Source organism: Biomphalaria glabrata, chromosome 9, assembly GCF_947242115.1.
Source record: "Biomphalaria glabrata chromosome 9, xgBioGlab47.1, whole genome shotgun sequence".
In the NCBI taxonomy this organism is placed as follows: Eukaryota; Metazoa; Mollusca; class Gastropoda; family Planorbidae; genus Biomphalaria; species Biomphalaria glabrata.
This window is the reverse complement of record NC_074719.1, coordinates 14,611,716-14,632,998: the sequence shown is the minus strand read 5'-3', so window position 1 is coordinate 14,632,998 and position 21,283 is coordinate 14,611,716. Positions and strand designations below refer to the sequence as shown.

The 21,283-nt window shown below is 30.9% G+C and overlaps 1 protein-coding gene across 6 annotated transcripts in view; it reads right to left on the bottom strand.

The window, feature by feature from the left end:
* Positions 1-180: 180 nt before the first annotated feature.
* The window catches only part of LOC106062634 (SKI2 subunit of superkiller complex protein-like), a 39,798-nt gene continuing 18,695 nt past the window's right edge, over positions 181-21,283 (bottom strand). For all 6 annotated transcript variants that reach the window (XM_056040719.1, XM_056040718.1, XM_056040720.1 and 3 more), the window contains 17 exons: positions 20,699-20,959; positions 19,316-19,461; positions 18,344-18,490; positions 17,517-17,708; positions 16,552-16,698; positions 16,360-16,420; positions 15,959-16,171; positions 14,512-14,622; positions 13,856-14,086; positions 12,828-13,094; positions 11,736-11,910; positions 9,382-9,550; positions 8,518-8,734; positions 7,564-7,674; positions 6,660-6,878; positions 5,666-5,806; positions 181-2,728 (listed from right to left, as the gene is read on the bottom strand). In XM_056040719.1, coding sequence (XP_055896694.1) covers positions 2,528-2,728; positions 5,666-5,806; positions 6,660-6,878; positions 7,564-7,674; positions 8,518-8,734; positions 9,382-9,550; positions 11,736-11,910; positions 12,828-13,094; positions 13,856-14,086; positions 14,512-14,622; positions 15,959-16,171; positions 16,360-16,420; positions 16,552-16,698; positions 17,517-17,708; positions 18,344-18,490; positions 19,316-19,461; positions 20,699-20,959 — 3,009 coding nt within the window. In that variant the 3' untranslated portion in view covers positions 181-2,527. The remainder of the gene's footprint in view (positions 2,729-5,665; positions 5,807-6,659; positions 6,879-7,563; positions 7,675-8,517; positions 8,735-9,381; positions 9,551-11,735; positions 11,911-12,827; positions 13,095-13,855; positions 14,087-14,511; positions 14,623-15,958; positions 16,172-16,359; positions 16,421-16,551; positions 16,699-17,516; positions 17,709-18,343; positions 18,491-19,315; positions 19,462-20,698; positions 20,960-21,283) is intronic.

The window sequence follows — 21,283 nt, the reverse complement described above, 5'->3', positions numbered from 1 at the left end:
CGTGTTCATGTTTGTAATGTTATCCCGCCTTGAGCATACATTTGGTTTAACAGCGCTGTATACATAAAATTATTGTTATGATTATCTTCTCCAGTTTAAAACATTCAAGGGAGATAATTCTTAGTTTTCTTTACAGTTTGCGCACATTATTATTTATTTATTGTTTGAAAAAAAAAAAAAGTAAAATATAACAAAACAAAATATTTTTTTAAATAAGAAAGTTGTATCTAAGGGAAAGAACTCCAATTTACAACAATGTCTAGAAAAACAGTAAGAATCATTTCCCATTTTCTCAATCAAACAAAATCATAAACTATTTATAAACAAAATTAATAACCACTAAATAATTAACGAATTGTGTAAATTTTATCACCATTTGGAATGTGTTGTCATAAATTAGTAGGGTTACGGTCCTAGAATGGAAAATGGGAGAAATAACGTGTTCAAAACTTGAGACTGTGTATCTAAGCTTTGTAACAAAATTAGAGTATATGGCCATGTGTATTAAGTGAAATTGCATGTTACTCATGATCAATCATGTAATTAAGTTTTAATAGGTCTAGACTGCCAATAATTTATTTGTGCAAACTTAAGATATCCAGCCTCCATGATAAAAGGCTAATACTTTGTGTGCTGCTGAGCTATTGAAGTACTTATAAAAATAAGTTTTTAAGTTATCTATAGTTAGTTTAAAATTTTTCCAAAACGACCTAATTCTCTACACAAGGCTTATCTCCCCTTAACTCAGTACATTTTCTTTATAAAATAAAATTATTTAATTAGATTTAATTGATTATGAAATTGGTTAGTTTTTTTTCTATTGAGCAAAGTTTCAACTTGATTGAGAATGGGAAGTGGGAGAAATAATATGTACAAGATGTTTTTGATTGTGATTGTAGCAAATAAAATGTTTATTTCATGTTAGTTTATTTCTCTAGTCTGTAACTAATCATAGGACATCAACGTGTGATGTTTCTAAAACTGATTGTAGGATATATCAGTGTATTATATTTTTACTCTTAATTCTGGAACAGACATAACAGCATGTAATGTTTCTAGTCTAGTTACAATTTTAGTTTCAGCCTAAGGTGGAGTCTCATTTCAAATGTCAGTGATAATGTACTAGAGCCTATAACACTTTCTGGTGTGACACCAAAAAGTGCAAATAAAGAAAGATACATTTTTAGGTGTTAGTCTTTTGAGGGACTATGTCACTGGAACCTAGTGAAATCAAAGATAAACCAAGTGAAGAAAACTGACAGAAGGACAATAAATGACATGAATGAAGATTTTGTTTGTAAAAAAATATCACAGTTTATTAAATATTGTCCATTCCACCTTTAGAATGATAATCACAGTTGATATTAATACAAAAACATTTACTTCAAAGCAATATAAAACAAAGGACCATATATAAAATCATTGTAGATCTAAATAAAAAAAAATATGTAACTTGGCCAAGAATAATGTTTAGTAAAAATCTGTTTATGTTGTGAGGGAATATAATTGATTGTGCTTCATTAATATTTCATCAAACAGTAACAATTATTAGCTAATTATGTCCTTTTTGAAGTGAAACTAAATTCTGTATTATTGACTATGTTTGTTTTGTTCCCTGTTGCCTTGAAAGAGAGGTATCAAATGTTCTCAGATGTAATTTGGTTATTAAATAACATGTAGAATTAACTGACATACTAGATTAGTAATAATTATTGAATTAAAAAAAAAATGAACATCAATAATTTTAACTATTTTGGTTAACTTCACAAAAGACATTGTTTCCCATCTTAACAGACTGTTCATTGTATTATTTTTTTTTTATTGCTCCAAATTCTTAGAGCCTATCCCTATGACCTCAACAACCAAGTTAAGCCAGCAGCATGTAAGGTAATGAAATGAAGTTGCTGAGAACTTTCTGAAACTTTTCTTTAGCATACTGCAAAGAATCTAAAGCTCACTAGCAGAAACATGGATTGAAAAATATGTCGTGTAAATACAAGTTTCAATGTAGGCATAAAAAAAATGTAAGTCAGACCAGTCCAAACCAATGCCTTGACATTTTTCTGTCTAAAAATAGTGAAAATAACTTTTTTTTTTTTTGGAGCAAAATTTCTACTAAATTAAGAAATTGATAAAAAGTTTGGTAATTCTCAATATTTTTAGAAAATGACCAATAGTGAAATGTTCTTCATCAATACTTCATTGAGTAAAAACTCTGAAGAGTAAACATTGTGATATTTCTGTCATCATAAGCAAACAGCTTTTCACATTTTGTTTTTCTCAGATGTTCCTTTTAAACACTTTTATTATTTCTCTCCTTTTTTTAAATACCTCTCCAATAGACACACACATAAAGTGAACTAAATATTGTTACAAAAAGTGTCTTCTGTTTCTCTCATACCCCATAATAAAACTGCTAAAACAAATTTCAGATTTAAAGAACATGTCTAAGTAACTAGTGTTAAACTACCAAAAAGATTGTACATTTTGTCCATTATTTCCTGAGATGTATAGATACCAGTACAGATTATTGTATATAAAGACTAGCAGCAAAAATAATGTCTCGCCTGATAGAAGTTTGAGCTACTTTACATTTCTCAGACAGTATTGTGTTCCCTATAAAGTCTGCAGCCTCTTGGACTCGTTGAAGAACTTCATGCAGCGCCTGGATACTTTTAACAATAATACCTTCTTCTAAGTCTGTCAGTTGGGTCACTTCTGAGAAACTCTGCAATGGTAAAAAATGGGGCCTTAATCTTCAATGATTTTCCATAGTGAAATAGAAAGCATAACATATAGAAAGCTAGGGTGAATGCAAAGCTAAACAATGTTCAGAAATTAATGTTTGCGTAGAGTCTGATAAATGAGGAGGCTAAACTTTATTAGTTTAAACCATCTTGAAGGTTTGGCCTAGGGAATAAATATCCTCATTTCTCAAAAAGGTCTGAATTCTTATCAAATGAGCTTTGCTGGACGCTTAAATTCAATTGGTTCTAATGTGGTGTAACACTTTCAAAAACTCTGGCTTACAGACAAAAGATATAGATAAGTTTTATAAAGGTCAAGTTATGCTATAAGGTGGAAAAAAAAAGTAAAGAAAACAATTACAAAAAAGTAATCCTCATATACTGCTGCCAAGCTACAATAGTTCTCTTGTCATTTTTGCTTATTTAATGTTATAGCTATCAAAACAATATATTTAGTCTTAGGCTCTATGATGACATTTTAAAGCTTAATGAAAACAAATCTTTGTTGTTGGAATACAACGAACATAAAAACTTTTAGAAACATTTCAAGGGACAGTACTGAAACAAAAAGGAGATGAGGCAGAACATCAAAGAACACATAAACCTGGAGGAAACTTTGTTCTTCATTGGTCTACCAAACAAAATGTGTCAATGGTTGGAAATAAAACTGAAAGTTGTTTTGTAGACAATTTTATCCGGACAACACTTCAATCTTGTTATAGAACATGGACATTATCCAGTAAGTTCCAATGGCACTAAAAATAAACATGAGTTTTTCACACTATACAGAAACTGGATGTTTTTTTTTAAAATTTAAACTTAGTTTCAAAGTGGGACACTGGCGGATCCAGGGGGGGGGGGGCGGTAGGGGCGATCGCCCTCCCCACTTGGCCGAATTTGTATGCGAATTTATTACTTATGTTTATAATATATACTAATTATTTATATTTCAACCTATTTTTAGATTACTTCGCCCCCCCCCCCCCTTTCTAGTATTTTGGCCGATTTGGTAGTGTCAGGAGGGGGCGATGGCATCAATCCGCCCACACCACCATAAACTTTCAAGTGGGGGGGCGGTCCAATTTATTTGTAGAAATCACAGCTTGCTAACAGAATCAATTAAATATCTATATGATTAAAACTTGTTATTGGTATTTTAACCGGACTTTATATAATTTCGTTCACCTGTTGGCCGATTGGAAGGGGAAGAGCGAATACCTCCACCGCCCTTCCCATCTAAACCCTTTGAGTGGGGGGGGCGGTCCTACTTTTATGGAGAAATCATAGCATGTGAACAAAATTAGTCGAATATCTATATAATATGAACAGGTGGAAGTGCGATACATGCAATCCCCTTCCCCCCATCGAACAAATCAATACTTTTTCTTTTTGTATTATAGTAAGAAATTACAAAATTACAAAAATCTGTCACTAATATAATTTATATATGCTATAAAGTAAATTCTTATATCGAGTCGCCCAACCCCTATTCTTTAATGCAAAATGCAATCAATAGCAGAAATTATAAAAAGGAGCGAGAATTAATCGTTTTCATTTTACCGCCCTTCCCCTTTCCAGACAGAGTTTGTGTAATTTGACATGAATTTATCAAAACTATTTTAAGAAAGACTTTGCTTTGGAAAAGTTATAATTCAAACGAAATTTTTCAATATAACAGTCACGGTTGAGATTAGTTCAAAAGCCAGATAATCTTTTCTTAGTCGACTTTTTCCAACCTTTACTCTATCTCATATTTTTCTAGTTAAATAAATTTAGGACTATAACTCGCAATTTATTATAGAATTTTATTGAATATTATTAATCCAATTTTTTTTTTTTTCGGTGGCGATCTTCAAAACCTTAATCTAAATATGTGGGGTATCTTATCTTTTCAAAGAACTAATCGGTTTTATTTGCAATGTATTAAGGGACTATAAATTGATATTAGAATATTTTTCTCATTATTCAAAAGGCACTTTATAATAGAATGAATAATGAGCTGTAGGTCAGGAGAATGCGTTACTGCAGTGAAGAATGCCAGAAAACGCTTTTAGCTTCGAGGCTTCGCCGCGAACCCCATTGATAAATAATGAGCTGTAGATGTCAGAAGAATGCGTTTCTGCAGTGAAAAACGCTTTTGGCGTCGGGGCTTCGCCCCAATCATCACTAATAAGTAATGAGCTGTAGATGTCAGGAGAATGCGTTTCACCTGTGAAAAATGCAAGAAAACGCTTTTGGCGTCGGGGCTTCGCCCCGAACCCCACTGATAAATAATGACCTGTAGATGTCAGAAGAATGCGTTTCTGCAGAGAAAAATGCAAGAAAACGCTTTTGGCCGTCGGAGCTTCGACCCGAAACCCACTTAAGAAGCTTACAGCACTCTCCCAGACCCCCAAGCTTGCAAGAGAAAGACTTTTTTTTTTCTGTTTTTTTTCGCCGAAGATTGAGAAACAGTCTTATTTTATTCTCATATGTCGAATATATATATATATATATATATACATACATGCTGTACGCACGTTTATGCATAGGGTTAGGGTTTACTGGGCGTTAGGGTTAGGGTTTGGAAAAAAATCGCCCCCCCCACTCCAAAGTTCTGGATCCGCCAGTGAAGTGGGCCTATATATAAAGTTAGACATGGATTTAAGTCAGTCATTAAGTACATTGTGCTTTATTTCAGTACTATCACAGTTGCCTTATTATTTTGGTTCATTTTTATTTTATGTTGTCCCATTAAAGAAGAAATATTCTATGTGTATATTCATTTTACAATTCAAGTGATATTAGCTGTAGGCCATTCTAAATCAGATATGTATATCAGTAAATTCTATACCATAATAGCCACATAACAGCAGAGGTTACAGCCTGATAGTTACATTTTACTGTGTAGGATTATAAGCTAATAGTGTTAGACTTACTTTGCCTAATGCCCAGCTGTGTACAACTTGAGTCATCCCAAAATGTAAAGTGTTGACAAAAACATCAACAGGAATAAACATCCCAGCCTCTCTCTGTTGATTACCAACATAACTTGCTATTGACAGAATTTTTTTCTTGCCCTAGTAAGTAAAACAATAAAACAGTGCTAAGAAATACAAAGTTTAGTACACTAAATAAATGGACATTCTCTTAGAATAGTACTGTACAGTTGGGTAGACTGCATTGGCCCTGGCATAATCATATGATAAGCCAACTAATTGCATGCCTTATGATAATGAAGAATATCCATTTGTAAAGGTCCTCATCTGAACTCAAGCATCCCTGGGCTTACATATTTTATAGTATTTCTACATGTAGGTAGACTAGATATATGTAATCTATATATGTAATCTCAATGCAGACATGCACTACCAGAATTATTTTCAATTTTTTTTTCATCTGACTTAAATTCTACAATGAATCTACAAAAACATTAATCATTTAGTATGTACAGGGGATTGATTGGTTTGGAAAAAAAATGAATTGAAAGCAATTTAAATATTCAAAATAGCTCAATCTGAGAATCATTGTTAGTATGTAATGATACACTATGGAAAATCATTGAAGATTAAGGCCCCATCAGAAATTCAAGACACTACTTCACAATGTTAGAATAACTATTATACTGTGAAATACAACTACATTTTTAAAAAGTTCTTGGAGTTCTGTTAAATTTAATTACATTTTTTTAAAAGGCCTGCATGAAAATGGAAGAGAATTTTTGAAAGTATATAAGCCCAAAAAAAAAATAAAATTAAACAACTTTTAAAAATGAATTCATTTCAGCTTTGTTCATAAGACCCACATCACAGGCAAGTTGCCAGATAGATCAAAGACACACATACACACCTCTAGCAAGTTGCCAGACAGATCAAAGACACACATACACACCTCTAGCAAGTTGCCAGACAGATCAAAGACACACATACACACCTCTAGCAAGTTGCCAGACAGCTTGGGCTGTTTACATTTATTTGTCTCTAAGACAAAACAACTCAGCAGTGCTGCTGTCTCTGCTGGAGTGGTGTACTGAAATACATTTTCCATAATGACCTCAGTGAGCAGGACCTCATGTTTAGAGAAGTAACAAGCAACTCTCCCTTTTAGCTCAACTCTCTCCTGAACATTGATGTAATTCAGATTCTTCAAAACCTTAATAAGACAAAATAAAAATGATTAAAACACTGATGACAATGACATGTAATCTTAAATTCTTTTTTTTTTTTTACCTGTAAGTGATTGTAAAGCTAAATAATTTATTTATGATGTTTTGATTGTCATGAGTGTCACAATTGTAACAAATGAATCCAAAGATAGCATCATGGGATAGAAGGTAACAGCAGCTTTTTAAACTTTTTTTTATAAAAAGAACTATTTTTTCAGTTTCAAACAAAACAAGAAATAAGACTTTTTTTTGTTTTTAAAGAAAACTAGATTTCTACAGCTACTTTTATTTTCTTTCTTCATCATTGTTTCAAATAAGAAGCGTCCATACCTTAGGATATAAGGCCAACCATAGGAGAATTTTGATGGAGTAATTTGTGAATTTGAAAAAGGGGATCTAATTGATAGTTTATTGGTTTGTGAACCTATTGTCAACAATATTGTTAAAGGATGTAATAAGTGGGTCATTTAAAAATGTTCAAAGTTGAATAGAACATGAGAAAGGAGGAGGGTAGGGCCTACCAAGTCCTACGTGGCAAAGGACTATTAGATCATTGTTGTCTTGACTGGCTGAGAATTTCAGGACAGCTGGACTGTATCAACTTTGTTATGTTGTAGAAAAAGGTGTATTTCGAAGACATGGCCATCCAGACTGATTTCCATGTCTACTTACTGTGTTCATCTGTTGGTATTCAGGTAAGAGTGTCAGGTATTCATCTGATAATAAGTGTTGAAGCTCTTTATGTCTCTCACGTATGTTAATATTGCTGTCATGGGCATAAAACTGTGAAAATAGCAAGGATATAACTGTAAAATGTAATAAATGACCAACTCTTTTGTCATGTAGTGTCATCAAATGTCAAGTCATTAAATAAAACAAGTTTAATGTTGGATTTGTCTTTAATAAGACAGTGAGTCTGGCTAAGTCAATATAGAATTTAAAATTAGACAATTGACTTTTGTTCACATTTCATAAAACTGATATGTCATCTTCTTCCTCTCAATCTACACAAGAAAATATAAAATATTCTATTGCAATGAAATTGTTTAGGTAAAAAAAAAAGTGGCTCTGTGTTTATTGAATTGTATCCCTGACATACACTTGAATGTCACTAATTACTACAACCTAGTGATCACACATCAGTGGTTAAACTCAATTTAAAAAATGTTTAGTTAAAACACCAGAAACAGGATACACTAAACAAAAAGTAAGCATCTGACAAAAAGTGAATTCTCTTTTTTTTTGTACAGAAATTGGTTATGTTGGGTGTAAAGGTATCTCATTTTACATTAAAGATTCAAACTTCATACTTAAAAGCCAGAGTTGCTGCAACCTTATACAATTTTTTTTTTTAAAATGTGAACTCCATTACAACTTAAAACAAAGAGATGAACAAGTCCCTCATTAACTTAACAAAATGAACTTCCTGTCCTTAGAGAAATATTGAAATTTTAAATAGGACATACACATTTTAATCTCATTTTAAATTTACAAACACTTAGCTAACAGAAGATATTATTACCACCTCATTAATCATTTAAATTTAGTAAAGATGAATGTCTTTTTTCAACTACTGTCAAGGAGAAATAAAATAAATAGGTACATTGCAATAAACATTCAACTTACATGCTGTATAAATTCAGGGCATCTGATACAGTCAAATTTTTCACTGAATGAGGTAAATAGTAATGTCAGAGCTTTACAGTTTTCCTCCAGTTCTATATTCTGAATGTGCAAATCTAGAATGGGATGATAGCCTATTAACCCAGTCGGATTTGCAACACTAAGGAACATTAGATTTTTAATCAGGTATTCAATGCATGGAGGTATGTGTTTAATTCTCCTGAAATGATAATACAGGCTTATAAAAGTAGAAAATAATGTCTGTACTATAGAATTCATGATAAAACAAATAAACTTCTAAACTAAACTTCTGCTACCTCTGCTTTATTTTCAAGTTAATTATGAATAGTCTTAGTACATTTACTTAAGTGCTTGGCTGTAACTGCAAGAACATTAAACACTTTGTTAAATAGATAGGATTTCTTATTATAGAATATTAACATTCTCAAAGGAAATAATTACCAAAAACCATTTCATAAACAAAATCTTTCCATTTATATTGTACATTTTCCTTGAGGTTTAAAACAGTGATATGAAGGAAAACTATTCTTAAATATATGTACACATAACAAAAATGATTGCTAAAACTTTTAAAGACAAAGTCATTGAACACTTCAAGAATGATACAATTTATTTAACAATGTATTCAGTTGCACTGATATTTATGAAAAAGTCTACAGGCTACTTCATCAGAAGAGGTAAATGCAAATGTGAAGTATACATATTAGTGCTGCCTTTATGTCATACGTGAGCTGTATGCTTCACGCATTGGGAGATATTTGAAACTGTAAAAAGAGTGTTAGATTTGATTCTCAAATCACTGAGTCAATAATGGTAAGTTCTAGTCGAATAAGGTATTTGACTTACCGTTTGCCTAGCTTTAATATTTCTATAAAAGTCATCACTTCACTGGAGTTTATATGCAGAATATTTTTTGTGACTCTAATAATTTGTTCAGCATTGACTATAAGCATTGTCATTTGAACTTCTTGTGGTACATATAGATAGTTGTCATTCATTTGTACTGGATGGATACCTTTAGAAAAAAGAATAAGCCCTTTACATTAACATTTTTAATTACTTACATTTTCTAATGAAGTACATGAATAACAAGCAAAATATAGAAAAAAATACTTTAAAAAAAAAATTATCTAATGGGAAGAACTAAACAGTTATAGCCATATAAACTCAATACTGTAAGATTTATTTACCATTTTTTATATTAAACAAAATTAGTTAATTACCACTGTTTAATTAACTTATTGGTTAATTTTTTAATTGATTCATGTTTTGTTTGGAGTAAAGAATAATTGTGCTAAGTTTCAACTTGATCCAGAATGAGAAGTGGGAGAAATAATGTGTTCAAAATGTGTACCAGACAGACAGAGTGAGTTGACTAGACTAAAGCTTTGTAAAATTTAATTTACATCTACTGGGGCTAAAAAGAAAGATTTAGAATTAATCTTAAATGTAAAAATACATTTTTGTTTGAATTTCAAATAGAAATCTAAAAAGAAAATGTGAATAAAATAAAAATATTTTATTGTTAGTTAAGAAACAGCTAAAATAAATAACTCATATAATTTTTAAAAATAACAAATGGAGTTGCATTTTTATTTTGTGTTATAAATTGCTAATCCTGTAGTGTCATGCACAGCTTATGTATTTTCTATTGTTTTATCTTTGCCCACTTATTGGCACATTGAACACCAGGAAGTTTTAGTTCATGTGGAGTTACTAAAGACTCTATACATCACTACTTAGCTTCCTTTAGAGAAGATTTGCAGTTCTTCATATGATATCTTGCAATATGTATGCTGCTATTGCCTATTTTAAGAGCTAGTTGTTTATTAGGTTCCGACTGGACTCAATCGGGGCATCGCTTCTAAAATTTCTGTAGAGCAGCATCCGCAAGATCATTGTTTTTTATTCTACAGGGAACTAAGACTCCGCTAGAACAAGGATTGAAGCTAGGAATAGAGTCAGAACAAGGGCTTTAGCCATGTTTGTTCTTTATGCTCCATGGAGAGGATATTTACTGAAGAGGTGGGCTCATGTTTGCTTTGTCAATGAAAGCTGATTAAGAGGCGTGTTACTTTAACATTGGCAAAATGTTATATCATAAAATGCCTTTATAATCACTAATTGAATTCCATCACATATATATATATATATATATATATGTACATATATATAAATATATATATATATAATATAGCCAGACATTACCCGCGACCTGCAGGCCTTAGTTTGTGTATTAATAATCTAGTGGATTTTTATATATGTCAAACTACGATAATGTTTCTTTCAAGTTTTTCTTTTTCGTCACGAAAATAAAAGTAGTTTTGCAAAAATGGGTTTACCCATTAAGCTGATACATCCAGATCTATTAAAAAACTAAAGTAGCGCGAGATGAATGAAATATAAAGTACAATTTAAATGGGTTTACCCAATTTGTTAAATAAATGTGATTTTTAAGTACGTCAGGACGTCTATATCTGCAGATATATGGAACAAATTTATGTAAAAATGCTTTTGAAACACAAATTTGAAGGTTAATTTTATTAAATAATGAAATCAATAGACTATATTTTGTATTTTCATGTGTCAAAGTAAAAAACTATCTGTGCAAATTGTAGCTGTAGTTCTTAAAATTAGATCTTGATCATTTTGATCTTTTTTCATGTAAAAATCCATGAAATAGTAATACTTTCATAGAGTTGGGCAACTTTTTTTTTGGGGGGTGGGGGGTCTTTTATTTTAGGGCTTTTATACATTTGGCACGGTTCCAGTTAGTACCCAAGGAACATTTATGTCAAGTTTTATCAAGATTGGTCAAACGGTTTTGATTTCCCTTCATAACATACATAAGTGGAACAGACACAACATAGAGAGAAGTTTATTGAGTCACACAGACAGACGTCTTCATCCTTTTCATGTCCCCAAGTCAAGGAATAGTAATTGAGTATGACAGAGTAATAAATACAGTTTTTGTACCATTCAGTTCTAGTCTTAATGGACAGAATTTACCCACTTTGTGACAATGAGAGGTAGTTATAATGGAGCATGTGGCGTACTTATGTGGCAATTGTTTTTAAAGATTTTTTTTTCAACTTTGCTGAGACATTTTTGTTTATCAAGTTCATATAAATATGGTAGTCTTTTGCATGTGATTTTTTATGCTAATTTTATCTGAAAATCTGTAAACATTTACTATGAACCTGATTCTGTTTCCTCCTTGAATGGGTCACAAAGTAGCAATGTATGAAACTGAGGTGGAGCATTCTCGGCTAGAATTTTCAAGACAACACCCAGCACAGCTTGACTTCCTGGGCCCTTTACCATAATGACTCGACCCGGAACTACAAGATTACTGGGATGATTAATGATTGCACTCTGAAAATGTATATAAAACAAACTACAGATATAATAATAGCAAAGGTGTCTATCTGATGGCCTGTATAGGAATCTTAATTTAAACAAATTTACACTCTTTACGAGTACAAATTTTAATAGCTTAAAAAAATCAAATGTGGGCCACACAGAGCCCTAATAAATTGTAGGTTGCAGAAACAGATTAGTTCATTCTCATTAACCATTGCAAAACGTTAGAACAATTTCTGCTCCAAGGAATCGATGATATCTTAACAAGTCAAGTTATCTTTCCCTTAACATGTTTACTGCCTGGTTGAGTGGCATGCCTTTCAGTCTGTCCTCATGAACCCTGCTAGGATGTAATAATCTTTATTTTAAATCAAACAATTTTAATGACATTGGAAAAGACCATTTTCTAAAGGAGCATATCCTATTGTAAGGAAACAAACATTCCAATAGTCCACTCTCATTTCTCTTAAGAATAAGAAATATTTTATACTCATAAGGTATATTGTAAGTCAAAACTAATAGGTATTTTCACAAAAATGCAAACAAATTAATTTCATGATATCGTTTAGATATTTTGATAGATATCCATACAAAATAAAAAACTAGTCTTAAAATTTTAATACTTGTTAAAAAAATAGTTTAAAAAATAAACTATTCAAATTGAAAATGTAAAGAATCATCCCCAACACTAAAAGAATTGTTAACGGGTCATGAGACCAATGAAGAAAATATTCCCACTTTTTTAAACATTTCCTTATCTTTTATACTTTGTTGTCTAAAATAAGTAATTAATCTCAATTATATAAAATGTTATATTTAATTTGGGTCATTCATTTCTTATCATATTTATATTAATCACTTTCAGTTTTCTTTTGCCTTTTAATTTTGTCACAAATAAATGAGTAGTAGTTTTTAAAAGATTGCTGTACCTGAATGTTGCCCAATAATCGATAAAACTCTTTACAGCTGTCATAGTAAGAACTTAAGTCTAGGGAGCAGAGGAAACAGTCCACTTTCTTCAGGGTAGACAATTGAACTTTAATCTTCTCCATCATCTCGGCTGATTCCTTCTTGTTGTTGAAGGTGGAAAAACTTCTTTTCATCATGTCCTGAACCTGAAGCTGTTCAACTTTCAGCAGGTGCAGTATCATGGAGTAACTCAATCTGAACCGTGACTCCAGACTGGTTGGCTTGCCCTGGATTTATACACAAATAGGAAGCTTTTAGGAATGGCATTACACATTTTCAAGTTCATTGACAATAAAAAAGAGTTATTTAAGAGTCTAATGCTGAAGATTAACAAAGATTCTAAAATAGACAAAATATATAACTTTAACATGTATCCTTAAGTAAAAATCATAAAATAAACAATAGGAAAAACTTTTTTGAGCCCAAAGAGTCTGGTTTGTTCTCATCTCAGGAAGTAAAAATAAACATAAGAGTTCAGATGGCAAAATTTTTTATTAAAAATTCAGACCACAATGTAACAGTGAAATAACCATGATTTCACACATCATCATGAAGAATGTGATACAAATATCCACAAGAAATTCTTTATACAAATTGATAAAGTTTGTTTTAAATTAATAAATATATGAGGACAACATCTCTTTGAAGAACTTGCAATTGTCTAAAATGATTCTGTTTGCAAGGTTGTTTCATTAGTATTTCTAGAATTTTTGTATGAACTAAGAACTATTAGTACCACATGATGAGCTGTGGCTAGGTAATAAAATTTTGAACATTATGCTTTAGTATTAGAATGATTATCAAAGTGGCTTTGTATGCTGTGAAACACATACTGTCTAAATCTAGAATATCTAGTAATCATAAAGAGTTTGTGCTGTTTACTAAGAATAATAATCATTTCAATCAATACCAGAGTAACTGCATTCTAGACTACAAGTATTGACCCTAAACAAATAATGAATAGTAAAAGTTGTAAGCAGCTGTTTACCAAAACCATTCTGTGTAGATCTCCTTTGTTTGGTGCATCTGCTTTACACAAGATAATGATTGAGCCTACACTGTCCAGTCCTCGCCGTCCAGCTCGACCAGACATTTGAACATACTCTCCAGTGTGTAATGGGCGAAATGATTTCCCATCATGTTTGATCACATCATCAAAGATGACTGTCTTGGCTGGCATATTCACACCCATTGCAAAGGTTTCAGTTGCAAATAGAACCTATTTTGAAAATGGCAAAGAAAACCATCTGCTAATAGTATTATATTATTTTTTTATAACAAGAAATTGTGGACTTTATAGAGATTTTATGAAACTTATTCCTAGCAAACTTAAAATATTATATGTATACATTGGTTAATGCAATAGGAAATTCAATCTGAAAATATGTTAACAAAAATAATGATAAAATTGTGCTCTGTGTAATTTTGGCAAATTATAAAATATATTACATTTAAATTTGCTGTTGTTTTTTTCAGAGCCTCTAAGAATTTTTCTTAACTTTGTTCTTGATTTTTAAAAGAAGAAAAAGCTTTGATGTTTGGATTCGGAGATCTTTTCCTTTGTCAAACTTTGATTCTAAATACGAGACAAAGAAAGAAATAAAAAAATATTTAAAAATAATCTATAACTATGTCCTTCCTTACCTTAATGAGACCTTTCTGAAACAAGATTTCTACCAGTTCTCTAAGTATCGGTAGTATTCCAGAATGATGGACACCAAACCCTCTAGTCAATAGGTTTTTGAACTGTTGAATCTAAATATTTATAGACTAGCCTATAAATAGTAGCAGACATTTTCTACTAGCAAAGATTACAAAATTTAGCACACAAAATAGTTTAAAAAAACACACAAAAAAAATCAATAGTTTATGTGTAAGAAAATGCTTTTAATATGAGATTTCTAAAACAATTCATTAAGCTTTTACTGATAATCTATTTTTTTAATCAGTTTTCTAGTAAGCTTGTAATTTGCTTCATTTATTTCTTGTGGGTCTTCAAGCAGATTGTGTAGCATGTAAATTGTTTTTCATTTTAAGTCTATGTAACAAGCATTTTGTTAAGCTTTTCATAAATTGCATAAGAATTCAAACAGTAACCTTGGTTAGGCCAATAATAGAATATGCATCCTCTGTTTGGGACCCCTCAACTCAAGAAAACATTAAGAAACTAGAACAGACACAAAATAGAGCAGTGAGAGTCATAACAAACGAATATTCACATTTGACTAGAGTAACACCTTTAGAAAAATCACTCAATTTAGAAAGCCTTCAGGACAGAAGGCTCAAAAGTAAATTAGCAATTATACATAAAACACTGAACCATAATCTTCAAATACAAAAACAAAATTTAATAAAATACTCTGAAAGACACAAAGATAAAGGCACGTTCCTCATCCCATATGCTAGAACAAATTTGTACAAATGCTCCTTCTTCCCTAATGCTATTAGAGCATGGAATGCCTGAGCTAGCCAGGAAAACCAGTGACTTGGCAGAATTTAAGTCATTGGTTAATAGGCATGACTAAAAGCATGACGCGTAGGACGTAATCATCTTCTTTTTTGAAGTAACGTCTGTATTATATAAGATAAGAAGTAGCTTGAAACTCCTCACAATAAATGAAACCAAATAAATGCCGTTGACCTGGGCAGACAAAGGTAGAACACAGTTTTCCTTTGTAAAAAAACATTTTCCTAGATGACAACAATGTATTTCACCAACACAAAACAAAAACAAACAAACAAAAACAATTTCACTAAACCAAGTAATATTTACCACTCTCTAATGCTATGTGAAATGAAACAATAAGTTTAAAAAAAACTTTTGACTTTTTTTTTTTCAATTAATATACTAAAACACACATATATTACAAATATTACTTAAAATCTGGTGCATCTATTTATAATTATTTTCTTCTTTCTTTACTAATTGTTTGCTTTGAGTCTAGATGCATAAATACTCTTTAAACCATCAATGTCTACTCATTTAGCTTGTATGAAAAATTATAAAACGCCTGTCAATAAATTAATATGCAAGAATCAGAATTGATCTGATTTGCACAGCATTCCCCTCATGTTAGACTTTGCCATTTACCTGATTTAAGCGTCGATCCTCATCATTTAATTTGTTGATACACTTGGTAAAAAAAACTTTGATCTCTGCCTTTTCAGTGGGAGATGTTAATACAGTGTTCTTAAAATATTTACAGTTCTTATTAATTTTTTTCTTGGAGAATGAAAAGGATACAGCAGGAAGTTTGTCTTCTTTGTATAGCATCTGAACAATTGCTGTCCATAAATTTTTATCCTACATGGATGTAAAATTTTTTTTAAAATGTTTAAAATAAAGAAATAATAACAAGGGTGAATGAAAAATCAATAATCAGTTGTTGCTTTTATTCATAACAAATGAGAGTCTCTAATATTGTAAAATGTATCTTTTAGTTTTGCTAAATATTTATTGATTGATTCCTTTGAAAATGTTAAAATGTTTACCCGTTCATTAGAACTGAGATTACTTTGATAGTTTTTGAGACTGTTCACTGCCCTGGCATACCTGTCATTATAGTTGAGTGTGAATAACACTTATAGCACATAGTAAACTTATTAAATATATTAAATATTAAACAAATTTAGATTTAAGAATATTTTTTTTAATTTGTTAAAATACTTTTCAAAACATCTTACTCCTGATCTAGAAACTGTCCTTGTTCATTGCAGAACAGAAAGAGCCCCTTGCTAGAAGGTGTGCTGTATCCAGTATAAAGATAATGGGTCAGTGGCACTGGACGCTCTTTTGTTGTTATTACATACACAGGATTTTTTTTCAGCTTTCTACAAAGTTCAAACAACAAAGAGCTAACTTTCATGATAAAGAAAGCATGGATATAAATTGGAACTAAAATTATAATAAAGTTTAAATTGCATTTTAGTTTGACTCCTACTGAGACTACAATATTTCTCAGTATTAGTCATACAGTCAAACTGGCTAACATAGTGACTATCAGAGAAATAAAATATACATAGTCTGCCAGATGGACCCATTTCTTTCAAGGAAAAACTTCACTTTTTTTTTTGCTTCTTACCCCCCTTAAGTTCTATGAGATGTAGAAATGAAGAAACATTGTGTCCCCTCTTAATTGTGTCCCCATTTTCCCAGATAAATAGTATACAAGATATTTTTAAGGTCATATCTTCTTTTGTTGGACAAGGCAGAGTTCTAAAAGAAACAAATATTTATTTTTTTTGTTTCTTTTTAAGTATAAATAGTATAGTATAGTATAAATAAGTGCTCAAAAACATAAAATGTTCAAAAAGAGATAAAAATAAGTTCAGATATTTTTATTTATTTATTTAGTATTCTATTATTTCAATTTCTTTTTTTTTAGGTAAAAAACAAATTCTTTTAGGTTTGTGGAATGAACTATCCGGGTTAGAAAAAAATACCAGCATTTAATGCTTTTGAAACTCAATTCCAAATTTTTAAAATCATGTCACAGGATTTGTAATTTATTGCTAACATATTTTTTATATATATAAAAGTAAAAATAAGAACATATTATATTTTAAAACTATAAAAAAAATAAAACAAATAAACTAGCTAAAATTGTGATTTTCCTCAATGCTACTATGAGAGCACACTTTGTACTAACCCAACCCATTCTGCCAGTTCCATTGTGTTAGGTACAGTAGCACTCAACAGGACAAGCTTCACATGATCAGGCAGAAGTATAAGTACCTCCTCCCACACTACACCCCTGGCTGCATCATCAATATAATGAACTTCATCGATGATAACCCACTCCAGCTCTCTAAGGATTTCAGAGCCATCATAAAGCATCATTCTAAAACACAAGAACAAATGATGCTTTTTAAGCCATAACAAAATCTTCATTACTTTTAGTACTTAACTGTCTTAACAGGTGTGGAAATATTTTTAGGCATCATTTTTATTTTATTGCTGCCATCTTTATGTCATAGTCTCATTATGGCAGTGACAGGTGGTCACTAAAACAGTGTCCAGGAAACGCACAAGAAGTGCATTTATATTTTGTGTCACTAGCAGCCAGCTTATGGTTGGAATTATTCTTATTTGATTATCTCTTCTTATTTAAGTTATTGTCAGCTGATATGCATATTACTCAGTGTATTTTAATCTTTTTTGTGATATCAAGCATGACTCCATCTTAAGAACACAAAACTAAACACATCCTAGAACCGAGGTAACATCTAAGAAATATATGGTGTTACATAATAACGTCCTCAACAAACAGACGTTACATTTTATTATATAATTAGATCTATATAAAAAAAAAAAGATCTGATTTAATTATAACTTATTGTAATCAAACAAGAGAGTGAAAATATTTCATTTAAATAATATTGGATAATAAATAAAAGAACATTATTTAATTGATATTTATTTATCTATTTATAATTTTAAAAAAATTGGTAAAAGAATATATATTTATTGATATACCTAAGTATCTCTGTGGTTACAATAAGGCATGATGCAGTGTCATTGATCTGAATATCTCCTGTAACCAGACCCACATCATCAAAGGTAACTGTAAGCTCACGATATTTCTGATTTGACAAAGCCTTTACAGGTGATGTGTAGATTGTTCTAGACATTCATCAAGAAAATTGAACAGATGAGATTATATTCATTGAAACTTTGTGAAAAAAGCATTTATGTAATTTTAAAATTAAGATCAAAAGAAAAAGTGTTTTTTTTACACTAACATGCTTTTGACATGACAAGAAAGATAAGGTTTAAAAGTAAAAAAAAAAAAGTTCTCTGGTACACTTAAAAAATACCAGCTTCAGCATTAATAAACTTAGAAGATGTTGAAAATAAGCATCCAGATTATTTGTTAATTGAACTTCTTTTATTGTCTCAATACATAGTTTTGAACTTAATGTACCATGCAATAATTCTTTCATTTGCAGAAACATTTAAAGCCTATAAACCTTGGTGTACAAAGACATTCACTGCCTACCATTCCATCCATATCCATTTTCTACCAACCCATACATATCTATTCATTTTCTACCATCCCATACATATCCATTCATTTTCTACCAACCCATACATATCCATTCATTTTCAACCAACCCATACATATCCATTCATTTTCTACCAACCCATACATATCTATTCATTTTCTACCAACCCATACTTATCCATTCATTTTCTACCAACCCATACATATCCATTCATTTTCTACCATCCCATACATATCCATTCATTTTCTACCAACCCATACATATCCATTCATTTTCTACCAACCCATATATATCCATCCAATTTACTACAACCTAACTCTATTCCTTTCTCTAATAAATGGACAGTTCCAAATATAAATATTGCTATAACTGTATGCTTTCCTTTTATAGTATATAAAATGTATATATGTAAAAGGCAGAAAAACTTGTTTCATTCCCTTACCTGGTGGCATGTTTTAATGATAAAGCTATTGCATATTCTGCAACTACAGTTTTCCCTGCTGATGTGTGGGCAGCCACCAACACACTTTTGTTCTCTTCTAAACACAAGATGGCTTGCTTTTGGAATACATCCAACTCAAATGGCCACTGTAAAATGTTTGGAATAATTATATCAGCAAAATAATATACATAATATAAATAACAATTACCCCCTCCCTGATATTTGTCAAATTCATCATGCTGTCTGTTTTTATATCTATTATACCAAAACTCACAACATGATGCCTAGGTACTTTAAACTTACACCTGGCAGTCCTTTCTTTTCAATCTACATATTTCACTTCTATTATAGATTATCAAAGATACTATGCTATAAAGACATTTGGCCTCCTAAAATTTTTTTGTCATGATTACTTAAAGCTACGCACAAACATACAATAGAAATGATGAGCAAGAAATTAGTTCTCACACTATGCACTCTAGATTTGTAAACCAGGTGACCAGATGTCTTCAGCCATTATTACCTCAAATAATCAAATGATTCAAAAACTGAATATGATTTAAGACCTCCCAAAATATTAAGGGACTTAAAATACAGATTTTTTCCTACTACCTTGTTGGTATGAGAGTGTTTACCCATCTCTACATCCACTATTAAAGATAATATTGATTATGATCCAATTAAAAGACAGTATATTTTTATTTATTGTATGTTATATATCTCAAAGCACTTTCATTCCAACAAATTACACTGAACACCCCAATGAAGCAAAAGAGGAAATAGAATAGGTATACCACTCTATAAAATGAGTCAATTAGAAATATATGGCAAGTTATTACAGCTAGATTAGGTCTTCAATATCTGAATATTTTTTTACAATAGTTTGATTAGGAAATATTTTTAGGAACACACATCTGTGCCTCAATCATTATTACAAGGTTATCAAGTCCAATACAAGGATATAAAAGAAAACGAGCATGTTCAACTAAGGTTAAGGCGACCTAACAATAAGTATACACATTAAAACAGATTGGGTAAAAAAACATTTCAAATCAGAAATTTGGATAATTTAAAAAAAAAAAAATTTAATAATGTCTGCCTCATTATTATAAGACAGCTGACCAGACATTTTTAATTCCTCTTTCTCTTAAAAACAATACTCATCTAAAGGGATAATTTTTAACACAGCATAAAATCCTTGTAGACAAATAAACTTTTTATTTGAGGCTTACTTATTCAACTATAATTGAGATACCAAACTTGTGCACACCTAATCACTCATCAAGTTTGACTGTGATATAAACTTCTGCACACCTAATCACACATCAACATTGACTGAGATACAAACTTATGACCACAAAACAAAAACTCGGATGGTGCTACCTCAAACGCCATGTTAGGTATGCGTTCTCGAAAGTTGTCTAATGTTTCATTTGGATCAAGTTGCACTGCCCATTGTTTTGGTTCTGACAAGCTCGTATTTCTCAAAAGGCATGTCTGTATTTGCTTTTTCTTGGATTGTTGACTTATTGAACTGTCCATTTGCTCATTTGTTAAGCTTTCATTTACAGACATCAACTGTTCACCAATCTCAGTCAAGTCAAATGCACCAAATAGATCTGCATCATCAATCTCAGCAATAAACTGTTAGATGTTAGAGGAATCATGGTCAAAACAAATTTATAAACTTCATAAATTAGTATTTACATTTATATATAAGATATATTTAAAACAGATAATAACAAGTAAAAAGCTTGTTTGTTTTTTAATTGTAATAAATATGTTATGTTCACCAGGTAAATGGAGATTAACCATAAGAGATGAAATGTAACTGGATTGAAAGTAGAATCACTGAGCTCATAATTTTACAAACGTGCAAAAATAAAACCAAAAAATTTCATTTAAAATGTATTCAATGCAACTAACTTCTAATTGTTCTGATAGTCCTGATCCCCTTCCACACACTGA